General features: G+C 61.8%; 1 protein-coding gene across 10 annotated transcripts; it reads right to left on the bottom strand.

Annotated features, from left to right (window-relative positions):
* Positions 1-702: 702 nt before the first annotated feature.
* On the bottom strand, positions 703-13,282 carry PUF60 (poly(U) binding splicing factor 60). Of its 10 annotated transcripts, none has more exons than XM_045895738.3 (12): positions 13,102-13,256; positions 8,632-8,715; positions 6,249-6,344; positions 6,045-6,134; positions 5,057-5,107; positions 2,707-2,868; positions 2,532-2,624; positions 2,167-2,380; positions 1,897-2,087; positions 1,621-1,756; positions 1,212-1,447; positions 703-1,126 (listed from the first exon to the last, which is right to left on the bottom strand). In XM_045895738.3, exons 1-12 carry the CDS (start codon positions 13,123-13,125, stop codon positions 827-829), a joined length of 1,677 nt encoding a protein of 558 aa, XP_045751694.1. In that variant the 5' UTR covers positions 13,126-13,256; the 3' UTR covers positions 703-826. The 10 variants fall into 10 exon arrangements, with proteins under 10 accessions (XP_045751694.1, XP_064443822.1, XP_045751690.1 ...); XM_064587752.1 differs by having other exon boundaries at positions 2,167-2,278; XM_045895734.3 differs by having other exon boundaries at positions 8,632-8,712; positions 13,102-13,218.
* Between the last annotated feature and the right edge of the window lie 1,285 nt (positions 13,283-14,567).

The raw sequence follows: 14,567 nt of genomic DNA, 5'->3' as shown, positions 1-14,567 counted from the left end.
GCTCGGCCCGCGGCGGCCGGAGGCGGGGGTGAGGGTGTGCGTGGGGGGGGCGGAGAGGTGGGGGCCGGGGGCAGGGGTGGGCGCGCGGCCCGGCCGGCGCTCAGGCTCTGGGGAGGCGGCGGCCCCGCATCCCGGCCAGCCCGCTCGTCCGCCGCTGTGCCGCAGCCGGAACAGCCGCCGCTGCCCGCCGGACTGCCCCGCCGACAACCGCCGGCCGCCGCGCAGCCCGCCGGGAAGCCGAGGCCCGCCCTCGCCGCCCATCGCGGCCGGGAACTGCAACCCCCACAAGGCCCCGCGGTGCCGGCGCCTCCGAGAACCCGTAGCGGCCCCGCGCACAGCCTGCCGGGAAGCTCCGCTCCGTCCGCGGGCGCAAAGCACGGCGGGACGTGAGGTCCGCCTAAGAACCGGGCTCCCGCGGGCTGTCCAGAGGCTTCCTGGGGCCCCTCCGCCTCGGCCCCCTCCCTAGGGTCGGCCCCGCGACCCCCACCGCGGCCGGCCAGCCGCCCCCCAACCCGCTTCATCTACAGGCTTCTCCCAGCCCTCGGCGGGAACAGGGGATACCGGGGACGGGTGGGGTGGGGTGGGTTGCCCCCCGCCCTCCCCCGGCGGCAGGGGAGCCCCTGCGCCCTCTGCGGCCGGCCCTCCCGCCTCGCCCCGGCCCCCGGGAGCCCAGAAGCACAGGACCACTGCCACACAGGGATGTCGAGGGCCAACGGCATCTGCACCTTTATCCCCCCGCGGGCGGCTGGGCCTGAGACCCCAACACATCACTAGAAAACCCAGAGGAAACAAGGAGCAAGTGCAAGTCCAGGCAACCGGGCCAAGGTCACGCAGAAAGGTCACTGTTATCAAAACGCTCCTGGTCATACACTTCAGCCACCACCTTGCGGCCAGCAAACCAGCGCCCATTGAGGGCCTGGATAGCCTTGTGAGTCTCGGAGGCTATGGAAAACTCCACAAAAATCTTGACGATAATCTCCGCATCCTCCTCCTCGCCCTGCTTCTCCTGGTAGATGATGACGCGGTTGACAGCACCAAACTTGCCACACTCCTCGGTCACCTCCCCCTCCAGGTCGTCGTCGATGTCCTTGGGGTCCACCATGTTGCGCAGAACCATCACTGTGGACTGTGTGGGGGAGGGGACGGCTGAGTTATGGCTGGCTGGACCACTCCCCTCCCCCCCGGCCGCCCCACTGGCCCCGGCGGCGCACCTCCTGCTTGCGGAGCAGCTTCTGCATCACCATGTGGCGGGCGCTGCTGCCCGAGATGCTCATGTGCTCCTGCTCACTCAGCATCTCTGGCCGCTCTGACTCGGGAAACAGCTCCTCCTCTTCCTTCTCCTTCTTGGGCTCCAGGAGACCCAGCGTTGGAGGGCTGGCCAGGATGGGGTTTACCACTCCCACAGAGGGGATGGTGACCGGAATGGGAGGCCGGGCTGGGGTCACACCTGCAGCAAACCCACCAGGTCCAGCAGTCACACTCCCCCCATCTCTGCCCTTCCCAGGAAGGTGCCCCAGCACCACTCAGCCGTGACTGAGCAATGTCTTACCTGGGGCGCAGAGGGCCATGCCCAGAGGACTGGCAGGGGAAGGAGGGAAGGCCTGACCCACCCAGGCTCACCTGTGATGACTCCCGGGGCCTGGGCAGCCATGACAGCCTGGGGCAAAGCCCCCAGAGGCTGGGCCAGAGTCAGTGCAGGGGACACCAGTCCAGGCGTGGCCAGGGTACCCAGCACCGCTGCTCCAGCCACTGCTTCCTGCAACCCAGAAGGCCACCACACTCAGTCCCCAGTCTGGCTGCCTCCGCTCAAGACCACACAAAGAGCCAACCCCCAGAGGATGAGGGAGGGAGGAGCTGTCCCCACCAAGTGAACTATGCGACCGGACCCGCCCTCACCTGAGCTGTGATCTTGGCTGTGGCCGCAGCTGCAGCCACAGCAGCAGCAGGTGGGAGGCCCCCAGGTGTGGCAGGTGTAAGCAGGGGCATCGGGGGGGTGACAGCCTTGCCCACTCGCAAGTACTGGCCACCCAGATCAAAGAGGTTCATGGAAGACACGGCATCCTGGGACGACTGGGCCTTCTCATACTCTGCAGGGCAGGAACAGCAGTGAGGGTCAGCCACCGTGCCAGGTGGGCCCCGCCCTCACCACAGTCTCTCCGAACTCACCAATGAAACCATAACCTTTGTGCTTGCCAGTTGTAGGGTCCCGGGCGAGCGTGCAAGATTTGATCTTGCCAAAGGCCTCAAATACACTCTTGATGTCATCATCTGAAAGGTCCTGGTGCACAGAAGCCACATAGATGCGGTTGAAAGCTCGTGCCTCCTCAGCCAGCTGGTCTATGATAGGCTGGGCCTGCCCTATGTTGCTGGGTCTGCCCACCTGGGAGAGAGGCAGGGCACAAAGCCCCCAGTCAGCACAGGCCTGGCCACGTCAGCCTTCAGGCTTCTGGACAGGCTGCTCTGCCTCACCCGGCTGACTGAACAGAGCACACTGATGTGCCAGCCCTGAGGCCCACCTCCTTGGCCCTCACCTTAATGTTCCTGCCTCCCAGCATCACCGAGTTCATCTGCTCCAAGGCGAGCTGTGCGGCTTCTGGGACCTCATACTCCACAAAGGCAAAGCCCTGGGTGCAGGAACGTGCCGTGAGGCCAACAGAGCCCAAGGTGGGGAGGGTGGGGGGTGGGGAGGGGCAGACTAAAGCCCACCTTGTGCTTCATGGTGACAGAGTCCCAGGACATGTCAATGCTCTTGATGGGTCCAAAGGGAGCAAAAGCCTGGCGAATGGTGTCCTCCCCAAGCTCATAGTAGATGGAACCCACGTAGACCCGGCACATGATGGCCAGTGCCCGTTGCCGCTGAGCTGCCATCTGGAGCAGGACACAAGGGGAGAGAGAGCCACTGGCTTGTGAGGGGGTGGCAAGAGGCTGAGCAGCCCACTCCCCTCCTGGCCCACCTACCCAGCTCCGCTGTGGGGAGGGCTCCCCATGCGGCAGCACGGTGCAGGCTCCGCTCCTGTAGTCAGGGTAGCAGGGGTCAACAGGACCCTACCCCCAGGAAGGAAGGCCAGGCCCAAAGGCAGGACATGGACGCACCCCGGCCCATCCAGGTCCTGGGCAGACTGGCAGCAAAGCTGACAGGCGGTCGGGAGGCAGGGCTGCACACCCTCCCACCCTGCCCACCTTCCAGTCTGGGGGCCAGGTACCCCAAGCTGGGCTGGAAGATCCTCCTAGGGTCCTGGTCAAGTGCTCCGACGGAAGAGGGAAGGGGAAGCCATCCAAGCTGGAGGGACCCACTAGTGTGGAGGCAAGAGAGGGGGCAGAAGACAGGGCAGCTACTGCCCAGAAGAGAGCCCAGGGGAGGAGGTCAGGAGCCCAGATGGGGGCTCCCTGGAGAGAGAACAAAGAGCAGCTGCTCATGCAGGGCCAACTCAGGTAGGGGCTTAGCATTTTGCAAGCCCCCCAGTGTGTTGAACACCTGACAAAAAAGGGCTGGCTGGAGCTCACATCTGCAGCCACAAGACCCAGCCCCCAGGAACATCAGAAGGTGGCAGAGCTGCCAAAAAGAGAAGCCCCAGGGCTCCTTGGAGCAGGGAGATAACACGCCCAGCAGGCCCAGAGCTCTGCTTGGGCAAACACTGCCCCTGCACTGGGGCCAGCTTGGGCCAAGGGACCTCTCCACACCCTCAGGGATGGGCTTCCCACCCCTGCCACCTCTACACGATGTGCTAGGCAGGGGGGTTCCCACAGCCACACGCAGTGGGCCACCAGGAGGAGCTGAGCCCCGGGGAAGACACCATAGGCCCAGGACAGGCAAAGACAGGGCCCTGGCTCTAGCTTCTCCATGAACCGGGGCTCCCCTCACCCTCAAAGGGCTCCCATAACCGGAGACCAGTTTCCCTCTTTAGACACCAGCTGGCCTAGTGTATAGACCAGGCCTTCCCCTCCCTCAGAGAGGAACCTAAAAATAAGGTCCACATATCCCCCAAACTAGGAATCCTCCCCCCCAAATGGGACTGCCCTCCTCAAACTGGGCTCCCGACAAGTAGGCCTCAGGCCCCTGCTGAGACCAAGGACCACCAAAGGTGGAACTATGTCCCCTCTTGCACCAGGCACCCCAACATGAAACCATCTACCCCTCGGGTCAAAATTCCCCAAGATAGAGGAGTACGTCTCCTCTTCAGTGTGGGCTTCCCAACAGGTGGGCCAAGAGCCCTCTCCCTTACATCTCCCCACAGACAGCGGCTTTCCAGAGAGAACACTGGGTCTGTCTGGCCCTCAAAAACGGGGCCACATCTCCCCCGTTAGAGCAGCACACTCCGGGATGACCCCCAGGAAAGAGCCACGTTTCCCCCTCAGACTTCCTGGAGCGGGGCCTGGCCTCCTCCTCAGCTTGCCTCTGGGGGATGGAGGAGCATCTCCTTCCCAGACTCCTCCGCCCACGGCAGCCAAGGTCTCAGCTACCGCCTCTGCCTCCTCCCTGGCCCACTCTGGGCTCAGCCCAGCCCCTGCCTGCATGGCCCCTACACCTTGCTGACAGCCAGGCCCAGAGGACCAAGTCCTTGCCCTTCCCTCTGCTGCTTGCTTGGGACCCCCCAGCCCCCCACCCCATCCATCCATCCTCCCTCCAGGGTCTGATGGGGCCGTGAGTTAGGACTCTTCTCTCCTCGGGGGCCTGACCCCGACCCAGGAGCCCAGGCAGCCTGGAGACTGGCAGAGCTGGAGGCCCAGGCGCTGTGCCTTGTGCGTGAGGGCGACATGGGTGCAGGTGGGCCTGGCGTGGGCAGCTACCCTCCTGGCCTGCTGCCCTCTGCAGTTACCTGGCCGGTTAGTTTTAAGGCGGGACCTCAGAGCAGATGGAGGCCTCCCCAGGGGCGGTCCCGGGTGGGTGCCCGCCCACACCACTGGCCCCGCCACGCCTGGCGCTCTGCTGCGCTCGTCCCGAGCTGGCGGGCAGGGCCGGCTAGGGGAGCAAGGTCCCCAGCACGCGGGCTGCACTGCCCCCCTCTAGCCCTGACTAAGGACATGAGCCCCGGAAGAAGTGAGCATTTCTATTGACCGATTGCAAAGGTGAGAGAGGATCTCCAAAGCCCATTGTCACTGCTGCCATCTGAAAGACAGTAAAGACAGAGTTCAGTCTGTTGGAGCCGAGCAGTCTCCCGCTCTCGTCACACCTCACTCAGACAGCGGCAAGGCCCGGAGTCCCCGCCCTGCCAGGGAGGTCCGCCTGCCTTCCCAAACTGCCAGCCAACTGGCCAGCCGCCGGCACCTGCCCAGGGGGGCCTCAGAGCCCCAGGTGCCCCGCCCCACAGCCTGGCCGGCGGGGCAGAAGGAAGGGAGGGGGAGGAGGGAAGGAAGGGGAGGAGGAGAAGGAGCAGAAGGAGGAGGAGGAGGAGGAGGAGGAGGGTGCAGATGGAGCACAGTGAAGAGCCAGGGCATCTCCTGAGGGCTGGGCAGGGGGCAGGGGGCTCGAGGCCCAGGCACCTGTCAGCCTCGCCCTGGCCTCTTCCCCACAGCCATTGCTGCTTCTGGCCACAGGGCTAGAGCAGGGTGCCGCTGGAGGCGCCCCCAGCCTGTCCTCTCTGTCCTGGACCCCAGTTCAGGTGGTGTGGACTCACTGCAGGGGTCGGGGCCTGACGGCTCTTATCCGAGGCCGTGGGGATAGGGAGGAACGCCCCTACATGCTGCACCACCACATGGGTGCAGAGGCGACCTGAGGCGACAATTTCAAGTCCAAGAGGAGGAGCCAACTCAGGGTGCGGGCACAGCTACAGCGAAAGGGCGGGGAGGGGGCCATGGGCACTCAGCAGCTGGGTAAGGCTGGGCCACTCCTGCCTCACGGAGGAACCTGGGCGTCCCAAGAATGAGTCCTTGAGAAACAGAACCACAACACCTTGTGGGGATGGCCAAAGGCACAGGAGGAGGAAGAGAAGGAAGAGGAGGTGGAGGTGGCGGGGAGGGGCAGCGGAGGCTCCCCGGCCCAGGCGGGTGGGGCGGCCTCCAGCAGAGCCAGCGCCAGGCCAGAGGGTGGGGCCCTGGCGGCTCACCTGCAGGTTGGTGAGCTGCTGCTGCTGGTGCGCGATGGTCTGCTTCACCAGCACGCTCTTGATGCTCTGCTCCATGGCGTACTTCTTGGCCTGCGGGAGAAGGCGGTGAGGAGCACTGGGGGGCCCGGTCTGTGGGGAGATGCGCCTTCCTCCGCCGACTGCCCCCCCTCCATGCCCACAATTCCCCAGGAGGTACACTCTCACCTTCTGGAGGGCCTCTTGCTGCTCGGGCGTCAGAGGAGGCAGTCCCAGCTTCGCGGCTGTGCTCTGCCCGTTCTCCATCTTGATGGAGTCTGTCCCCTGGTGGTGGTGAGCAGGGAAGTCATTAAGAACAAGCTCAAGACCTCCCTCATATGGCCCCAGGAACCCCACCCCACCCATCTCCCCCTACAACTGCACAAGGCCTCCAGCCCAGCCCATTCCTAGGGACAGGCAGGTCTGCCCTTCTGCCATCCCTGTGGCTGTCCCTAGGCCTGTCTCTCTCAAGACCCATGCCACTGAGGAAGGCAGGTACCTTGGGGGCCTTGGGACAACCCAGAGCAGCTGCAGGGCCCAGGCCACAATGGCCTCCTCAGGAGCTATGAAGACAGGCAGCAAGTAGTAGAAGGGGCCCAGCTCTTGTAGCAAACCTGACCCCAGAACCTCAGTCCCCTGCCATGCAAGAGAGCTGGCCCTGGCCATCCTTTATAAGGAAAAGGGGCCATGGTTCGTTCTCTGGATGTGCAGGGACTCCTCATTCCCGGACTACCTGGCGTCCACCCCTGCCCCCACACCTTCCCGCAGCCCCAGCCAGGGTCACAGACTCCGCATCCCTGCTTGGGCGGAGTTCCAGGGATCAGTAAGGGAAAGGACCTCCCTCCCAGCACACCTCCATGCAGCGCCCCATCCCCCATCTCTGCACACTCTTGAGAACCTGGAGCTGCTCTCCCAGGCCACAACAGCCCAGAGGAGGGCTCCACCCAACCTCCACCAAACTCCTCCCTGGGCTGTGCTTAGCCCCCTGGGAAGAGAAGCCAGGAGCAGACAAACCACAGAGGAAAAGTGGACCTGCCAGCACCCTACCCAGGCGAGCATGGGGACCAGAAGATATTCTGGGGGATGGGGATAAAGCAGGCACAGCCCGCTGCAGACAAATCCAATGTAACTAGGATTAAGTTTACATTCCTTCTGTCAAAATTCATTTGTAAGCTGTTTGCAGGGTAAAGAATACAGCCATGCGAGCAAAAAGAAAAACACAGCCACAGGACCAAAGAGTGTGTGTCTCAGGGATCAGATCACACCTGCCTGCCCACGAGTTCAGAGGGCCTGGGGCTACCCAGCAACTGCAAGGACAGACCACCGCCAGCCCCCTCCAGAGGGGATGTTCTGCAACTCCCAGCACACAGCCTTAGGAGGGACGGCGGAGGAGGCAGATCCCCAATGCAGATGTGATGAGCAAGGACAGAGGCACGAAGGAGGCAGGAAGGGGCCAGCTGACCCAAACCCCAAGAACCACCATCCTGACGAGCCCAAGTACTGGGTTTCCTGCACAGGGTCAAAGGGCAGAAGGTGCCTGGAGGCCCCGACTCTGGTGACCCAGTCTGGCCCCTGAAGCTTGTCCTCTCCGCCCTCCCAGCTGGCCCCAAGCCCGGTTCTCTTTAGTGGGACAGAGGCCCTGAGAACCAGGGGCTCTGACTCTAGAGCAGGCTGTCACCATGGTAATCAATGCCAACCCCCTTCCAGCCCCTTAGAAACTTTTCAATCTCTTCTTTGTCTTGGTAAACAAAAGGCCCTTCTCCCATCAACCAGAGCAGGGGAGGGCTGGCTAGAGGGACGCCCTGGCCCCTTTGCCCATCTGCTTCAGCCCCCACAACTTCCCAGGATCCAGGATGCATACCATGGCCAGCCCTCCCCTGAGTGTGCTGGGGGGGCCACAGGAGGGCCCAGCTCCAACAGGCCCCCAGGCCACCTTGTTGAGCCCCCACTGGAACCGAATGGAGGCAGACGCTGCCATGGAAAAGCACAAAGAACCTTATTACCCAGCAACAAGGCCTGGCTCCACCTCCTATAGGACAAGCTCCCAAGGGTGAAACAACCAGAGCAGGACAAGATCTGCCCATGCCCCCTCTGAAGCCTGGCCCAAGTCCCACGCAGACCCCGTGCTCTGACTTGCACGTTATTCTGCTTTGTTGTTTTATTTAAATTCGAGATTTCAAATGAAAATCTGTGTTTCTGGCTCTTAATACCCATCACATTCTGAAACAGCATGGCTGCCATCTTGTAGGACACGGACGACTAACAACTTACATGGCTCAGGTTCAGCCCCACCTGACCACCGTCACTATCTGCCCAAAGTCTGAAGACACACGAGGCTGCGAGCCACCACAGAAGCAGGTGGGCGCTACAGGGAGAGGCGGGAGCCGGGCCGGAGGCTGGGCGGTAAGGGAGCAAGACGGGCACTCCACCCAGAAGGCAGAGAAGAGTCCCTAGGGCTCCTCCCACCCCACCCGCATCTCTCTGGGCCCAGGGACACGCAGGCGGGCGGGCAGGCAGGCAGGCAGACAGGTGGGCGGGCGGGCCTGAGGGAAAGGATGCTTAAGGTCAGTACCTGTGGAGGTTTCCATTTGTCTCCCGCTGCCACCACTGCCGCCGCCGCCGGCTCGGACCCCCCTCCTTGCTGGCCATTGACCTGCTGCAGGCAGGAAGGAGATGTTGTAATGGACAGTCATGAGATCCACCCGCCCCGGCCCTCTCTCCCCTTCCCTAGCTAAGGGCTAAGTGCCCATGGACGAGAAAGAGAGGCCAGCAGGGGCATCGGAAGAGCCCAGCTCTGGCTTGGCCCCTAACATCCCACAATATCCACCCGCCCCACCCATTCTTCCAGGACACCTGCAGCTGACCAGGGCTCTGGCACAAGGGGCTGCCCTGGCAGAATCTAAGGTAGCCTGGAGTTGGCAAGGAGTCATCAGGAAAGGACAGGACAGAGGGTAAGAGAGCTCCTGCCCCATGCCAAGGAAAGGCATCCTCCCCTGGGCCTAAACCTGCCCCCTGGCCACAGAGCTGAGGTCCTAAAAGATCAGTTCCTTTCCTGCCAGCAGGCTGGGCCAGGCCAGACAGGATGACAAGGGGCACAGCTGGCCATCTCCCCTCATCCCCTCCTGAGGCAGACAGGGAAACCTCTCTAGCAACCCCCCCCCGCCCCCCCACACACGGCTCAGCATCAGTCCCAATGCCTTCCACAGGCTCTGGTCAAGCCCACACCCCAAGCCCCTCCTGAAGACACCTCTGAGGAGGGCTGCCCTCTGAATGACAGGGCCAGGCAGGTGGTCTGTACGCACAAGTCTCCCTCCCCCAGCAGTCAAACTGTCCAGGGCTGGCAGCTGAGAGCCTGGCCATACCCCACACCGAGGGGCCGTGGAGCCACTGCTATGCAGAGCCTAATGGAAGGAACAGCTCCCAGCTCAGCTTAGCAGGATGGCAGGAGCAAAGACAGGCCAAGGGCAGGAGGTGGGCAATGTCGTGGGCAATGTCATGGGGGACTTGGTAAAAGGGCCCTGAGACCTACTCCACCTTCTCAGGGGCTACACAGCAGGAACTGAGAGCAGAATACACTTTCCCCACTCCCATCTTGCAAGACCTACCGATGTATAGGAACACAGGGGACAGCCATACCCACCCTTGTAGCCCTGTGCACAAAGCCAGAGGCTAGGCTGACTTGGTCAGAGCGTGTCTCAGGCTCTCTAGCCCCAAAGGAGATAGCAACACAAGCCTGTCTGTGCTAGAGACGTGGCCAGTGGGCACAGAACCTGTGGCTAACGCCCAAGCAGAGACTTGGCTGAAGTTGCTCTGAACTCAGCACCACTGTTTCTTAGGGAAGAGAGAACCAAAGGACATGGGTCCCCCCCGAGTGGGTGTATGGCAGCTGGGGAGAGGGTCAGTGTCTGGCTTGCCTCAAGTCCCCTGGCACCCCGGGAGCACATCCGGAGCAGAGGCTGCCCTCTCAAGGCTCACAGCAAGAGATCACTTCAGGTCTGGGGAAGCAATCCAGTCCCTTGACCCATGAACAGAGCCAACTTGAGGGCACATTTGTAAACAACTTCCTGCTCTCCCAAATTAACGTGACAACCAACACAGGAAACAGGACATTGCTGAGAGCAGAACACAACTCAAAAGAGACTTCTCCGGAAAAATCAGTCCAGGAGAGAATGCCACACAGGACATCCCCATCGCCTACAAAGAAACCAAGCTCCTCGTCCCACAGAGCCTCAGCTTCTGTTCTAAGCAGATACTTAAAAAACTTGGAGAAAACTGCTATTTCTTATCACAGTTGGTCATATGCTGTCACCTTGTGGCAATGAAAATAGGAGGCTTTGTGGTCACAAAGCTCCCCAGCACCAGGCAGCAGTGCCTCAAGGGGTGAGCAGTGCCCTCTGGGAGGCAACGCAGCCCAGGAGTCTGGGACCCAAACTCCAGCACTGCCCAACAGCCCAGGACAAAGAGGATCATTTCCATTAGAAAACCAGAAAAGTTAAGTAATTACTTAACATTTCCAGGTTTCTGGCTCTTCAGGCCTGTGTCCTGGGGCTGGCATGAAAATTCAGTGAGTCACTCCAGGTAAAGTACTTCAGATTATCCATGCACAAGACCAGCATGCCGCAAATCTTAGTGATTATTAGCATCGGTGTTAACACCCAGAGTCCAATCCCCAAAGCAGAACCGTTGCAGTATGCTTTCCGTCTGTTCCAGTCCTCTTCACGTGGTGCCCTGCTCTCTACCAGATGGCTAGGCTCTGTGCTGGGCACTTTGGATGCAGCAAAAACAAGACGAGACACATGCCAACTGGCACCTACATAAGAGGACTTCTGTGGTTCATGAGCACTAAGAAGAAAATCAAGCACAAGATGCAAAGAAAGGGACTGAGGCACACTGGGCGTAGGCAGCCAGGGAGGCCTAGGAGGTAGCATGCACACCAGGGTCTTCAGGAGGAAGAGAGAGGGACGGTGCCCCCAGGGAAGGCAGAGGGTCTGGTGCCCCTGCTAGATGGAACCCAAGGGTAACGGCCCCAAGCAGGAGTGAGTCCAGCTGCCAAAGGTAGGGAAGAATGGTCTGGTAAGTCAGACACACACTATGCCACCAGAAGACTATGTCCCTGATAGGAAGGGGCTGAGGCCTGTTTCCGCAGCCACCGGGTGGAAGGCTCTTCTGCATCCGTCTGTGTCCTTCCTTACCAGATCACTATCAGCCAAGTTCAGTGCCACTCTATCCTCCCAGAAGAGCTGAAGCCACACCTTAGGACAGCAACCAGCACTGTTCAGCATGCACGGACCACAAGACAGAACAGGCTCTCACTACGCCCAGCTAAGACGACAAGAAAACAGGCTGCCTAGAAATCTGTCCACTGAACAGGTTAGAAGAGGAACGTATCAAGCCACAGCCTGGAACTCACTCCCAGAATTTGACATAAGCCTGGATCTTTACAGCTTCCACGTGTTAACCTCTCGAGAGAATTCAACGGGCAACAAAGAGCCCTACTGAAAACCCCAGCGTACAGGGTTCAGACTCTCTGCCCACACCCCCCTCCACCGTGATGCACGGGTCTGGCACCGTGCCACAGTAGAGCTAGGCCAGCTCATCCCTCAGTCTCCAGAGGTACAGGGTGCTGCTAGCTACAGCTTTGAGCAGCCACCAAGGCCGGGGCTTGGTGTTCACACGGCCCTAGGACGCTCAGGGGAGACCAATCACCCACTCTCATTGGCTTCTCTTCCTCCTCCACATTCCATATGTCCCCAGGGGTCGGGGTCCCTGTCTCCAAGCTTCCCTCTCCGTCACTGTCCAGTCCTAACCGCTCTCTGGGACAGTAACCAAGTCCTCCACCCGCCTCTCTTTTCTAACTTCCCTCTCACAAAGGTCACTTGCTCCTGTGACTTCAACCGGAAACAAGATGGGGTAGAAAAAGGGGAGCCGATCTGAAAATCACCCAGAGGGCTCCCCTCACAAGCAGGGGCCTCTCTCCCCCTGGGAGGCAGTTCCTGCCCCAGTGACATGGGTCCCGCCTCCCTGCCTGGGTGTCAGCCCCCAGCTCAGGGCCTGGCCAAGGCCTAGCTCCAGCCTAAGCATACCCCCTGACCCCCAAATGTCTCCCCTCTCCACCCAGCCTGCAGCCACCTGCAAACGTTGCCTTCTCGGACAGGCTTCACGGTGCCACTCTGGGTATGCGCTGGTGGCACGGTAAGTAAAGGGAGGGTCAGTGATGCCATGAAGGGCCCAGGAGAACAGACGCTCATCTGAGCGGAGGACGGAGGCAAAGGGCCAAGGGAGACTTCACCAGGGGAGCGTGGTGTGTGCAAGGGTTCTCCGCCTCCGCTGCGCACTCGATGCACGAAACAGTAGCTGAGCACTGAGCAGGGGAGGGAGGGGGTCCCTCCTCTGGGTGCCCACAACACCCTGAGCGCAGGGCCCTGGGGCTCGCAGTCCACGGGCTCCGTGCCCACCAGACCCCCGATCAGGGCGGGGACTGCCTCCGGTTCCCCGTTGTGCCCCAACACACTGCGCTCGAGCAACGCGTGCTCAGACAGCACGTCCCTCGTTCCTAAGGCCGGACGGAGTCCCTGTGAGCTGGTGAGCCCTTCTCCGCAGCCCCAGCTGGGGTGCAAGCCGCCGAGGCCGCCACCCTGCCCAGCGGGCGAGACTCCTTCCCGCGGGCCCCGCACGCCCGGCCGAGCAGGGACGCCTTCGCTCCGGGAGCCCCGCCGTCAAGTCCGGGCTGCAGGCGCACCCGAGGGCAGCACAGTGCGACGGCCGCCCGGCTCCGCTCCGAGGCCGCTCGCCTCGGGCGGGCCGGCCGCACCCCGACGGGGCCGCGCGACGCCGGCCGCCGGAAGCCGCGGCCCGCGAGCCGGAAGCTGAGGCCGCAGGCCGGCCCCCCTCGCGCCCGCCCCGCCCCCGCCTCTCGCGACTAAGAGCCGCGGGGGCCCGGGAGGACCGCCGCGTCTCCGAGGGGCCTTCGGCGCCCTGGCCGGGCCGGCGACCCACTCCCGCCAGCTGAGCGGCGGCCCACGGTCACGGGCGCCTCACTTACGAGAGCTATGGTCGCCGTCGCCATCTTGCGTCCGTCGCGGCCGCCGCGCGCGCCACACGCTCCTGCTCCCTCCGCGGTCTCGCGCGATCTGGGCGCCGGCGGAAGCGCCCGAAGGAGGACGGAAGTCTCGCGATAAAAGCCCCTTTGCCTTCGACTGGGGGCGGGGAGAGAGAGGAATGCGCTTCCGGCGTGGGGGGGACAGTTAAGGCTCCGAGGCGGAGCGGACGGAAGGGGAGGGGGCGGCGGTGTGCGCCGCGCGCCCCGCCTCCGCGGTGCTGAGTGTGCCTTGCCTCCTCGCCGGCCTTCCCCTTAGTGGGCGGAGGGCCGGCCCGCCTCGGTTTGTCTCCGTTAGCCCCTCGCTCCACCCTCCTGCCCCGCTCTGGCCGCTGCTCCACTTCCCTGCCTCCCCGCTCGCACGTAAGGGGCAGGGCAGGGGAAGGTCGGATCCCGTCCGGCGGCGAAGAACTCCCATCTGCCCGAAAGACCCTGTTGAGAGAGCGATGAAGAGTGGCCTCCTTTCGGAGTCAGACTCCAAGTTGCTTCTTCGCGTCGTGCCCTCTGGAGTCGCGGTGTGCCTACCACTGGATGGTGGGCGCTCGTGTAATTAGCGTTCTCTTTCCTAGTGACTCGTAAAACAGTAGTGCGTCTTGAAAATGATGGCGTCCTGGATTCAATGATCTACAGTCGGTAGACCCGGAATTCAAGACAGGCTTGTGAGCCAATTCAGTGGAGAGGGCCTGCACCCAGGGTCCCCTGAGTCCTCCCAACTATTTTTTAAAGGCTCCAGGCACCCATCATGGCGTTGAGCTGCCCTGGACGTCTGCCACATGTCACACCCAGCCCCAAGACCCTAACTCAATGAAACCGCATCTGCAAGCTCGGGCAGTGAGAGTGTCAGTCCAGCAACCTCAGCCTGCCCGAGGCAACAAAGTGTCTTTCCCAGTTAGGCAGGTCCCTTCTCAACCCTGGGAGGGTTCAAAGTAAAATGCAGACACCTCTAGTTAAACATGGCAGAATATTTTCTTCACATCCCTCCCCTCTAAAATGATAGGAAAAGAGTTTTGTAAAGGCACAGAAGTGAAATATTGTGCAAATGGAGAAAGGTGGACAATGGGATCAGCTTTAGCTGACTGGAGGTTAGTGTCCGAGGGGTTGTGTGTGAAAATGTAGTTGGAAAAAGGAGACCCCACACCTCTATCCCTACTGGCAGTGGCTAGGCTCTCAGACCAGGGTCCTATTCCCAAAGTCAGGGAGTTAATGAGATTCTTGCCCTTTTCCCACCTCCACCCAGCTCCAAGTCTAGGCCCCAGCCACCCATGTGCCACCCATGAACCTCAGAGCTCCTCTCTGCAGCAGCTCCTGGCTCAAAAGAAGACTGGCAGCTGGAGGGTGCTCAGGAGAATGGCCTGGCTAGATCCCTGGCCTCAAAACTCACCAGGCAATAAGCCCCACCAGTAAGATACCAC

Source organism: Mirounga angustirostris, unplaced genomic scaffold (genome assembly GCF_029215605.1).
Source record: "Mirounga angustirostris isolate CCGP_5_RB_7025 unplaced genomic scaffold, mMirAng1.0.hap1 SCAF_4, whole genome shotgun sequence".
Lineage (NCBI taxonomy): Eukaryota > Metazoa > Chordata > Mammalia > Carnivora > Phocidae > Mirounga > Mirounga angustirostris.
The sequence above is the reverse complement of the archived record's forward strand: the minus strand, read 5'-3'. Positions and strand labels throughout refer to the sequence as shown.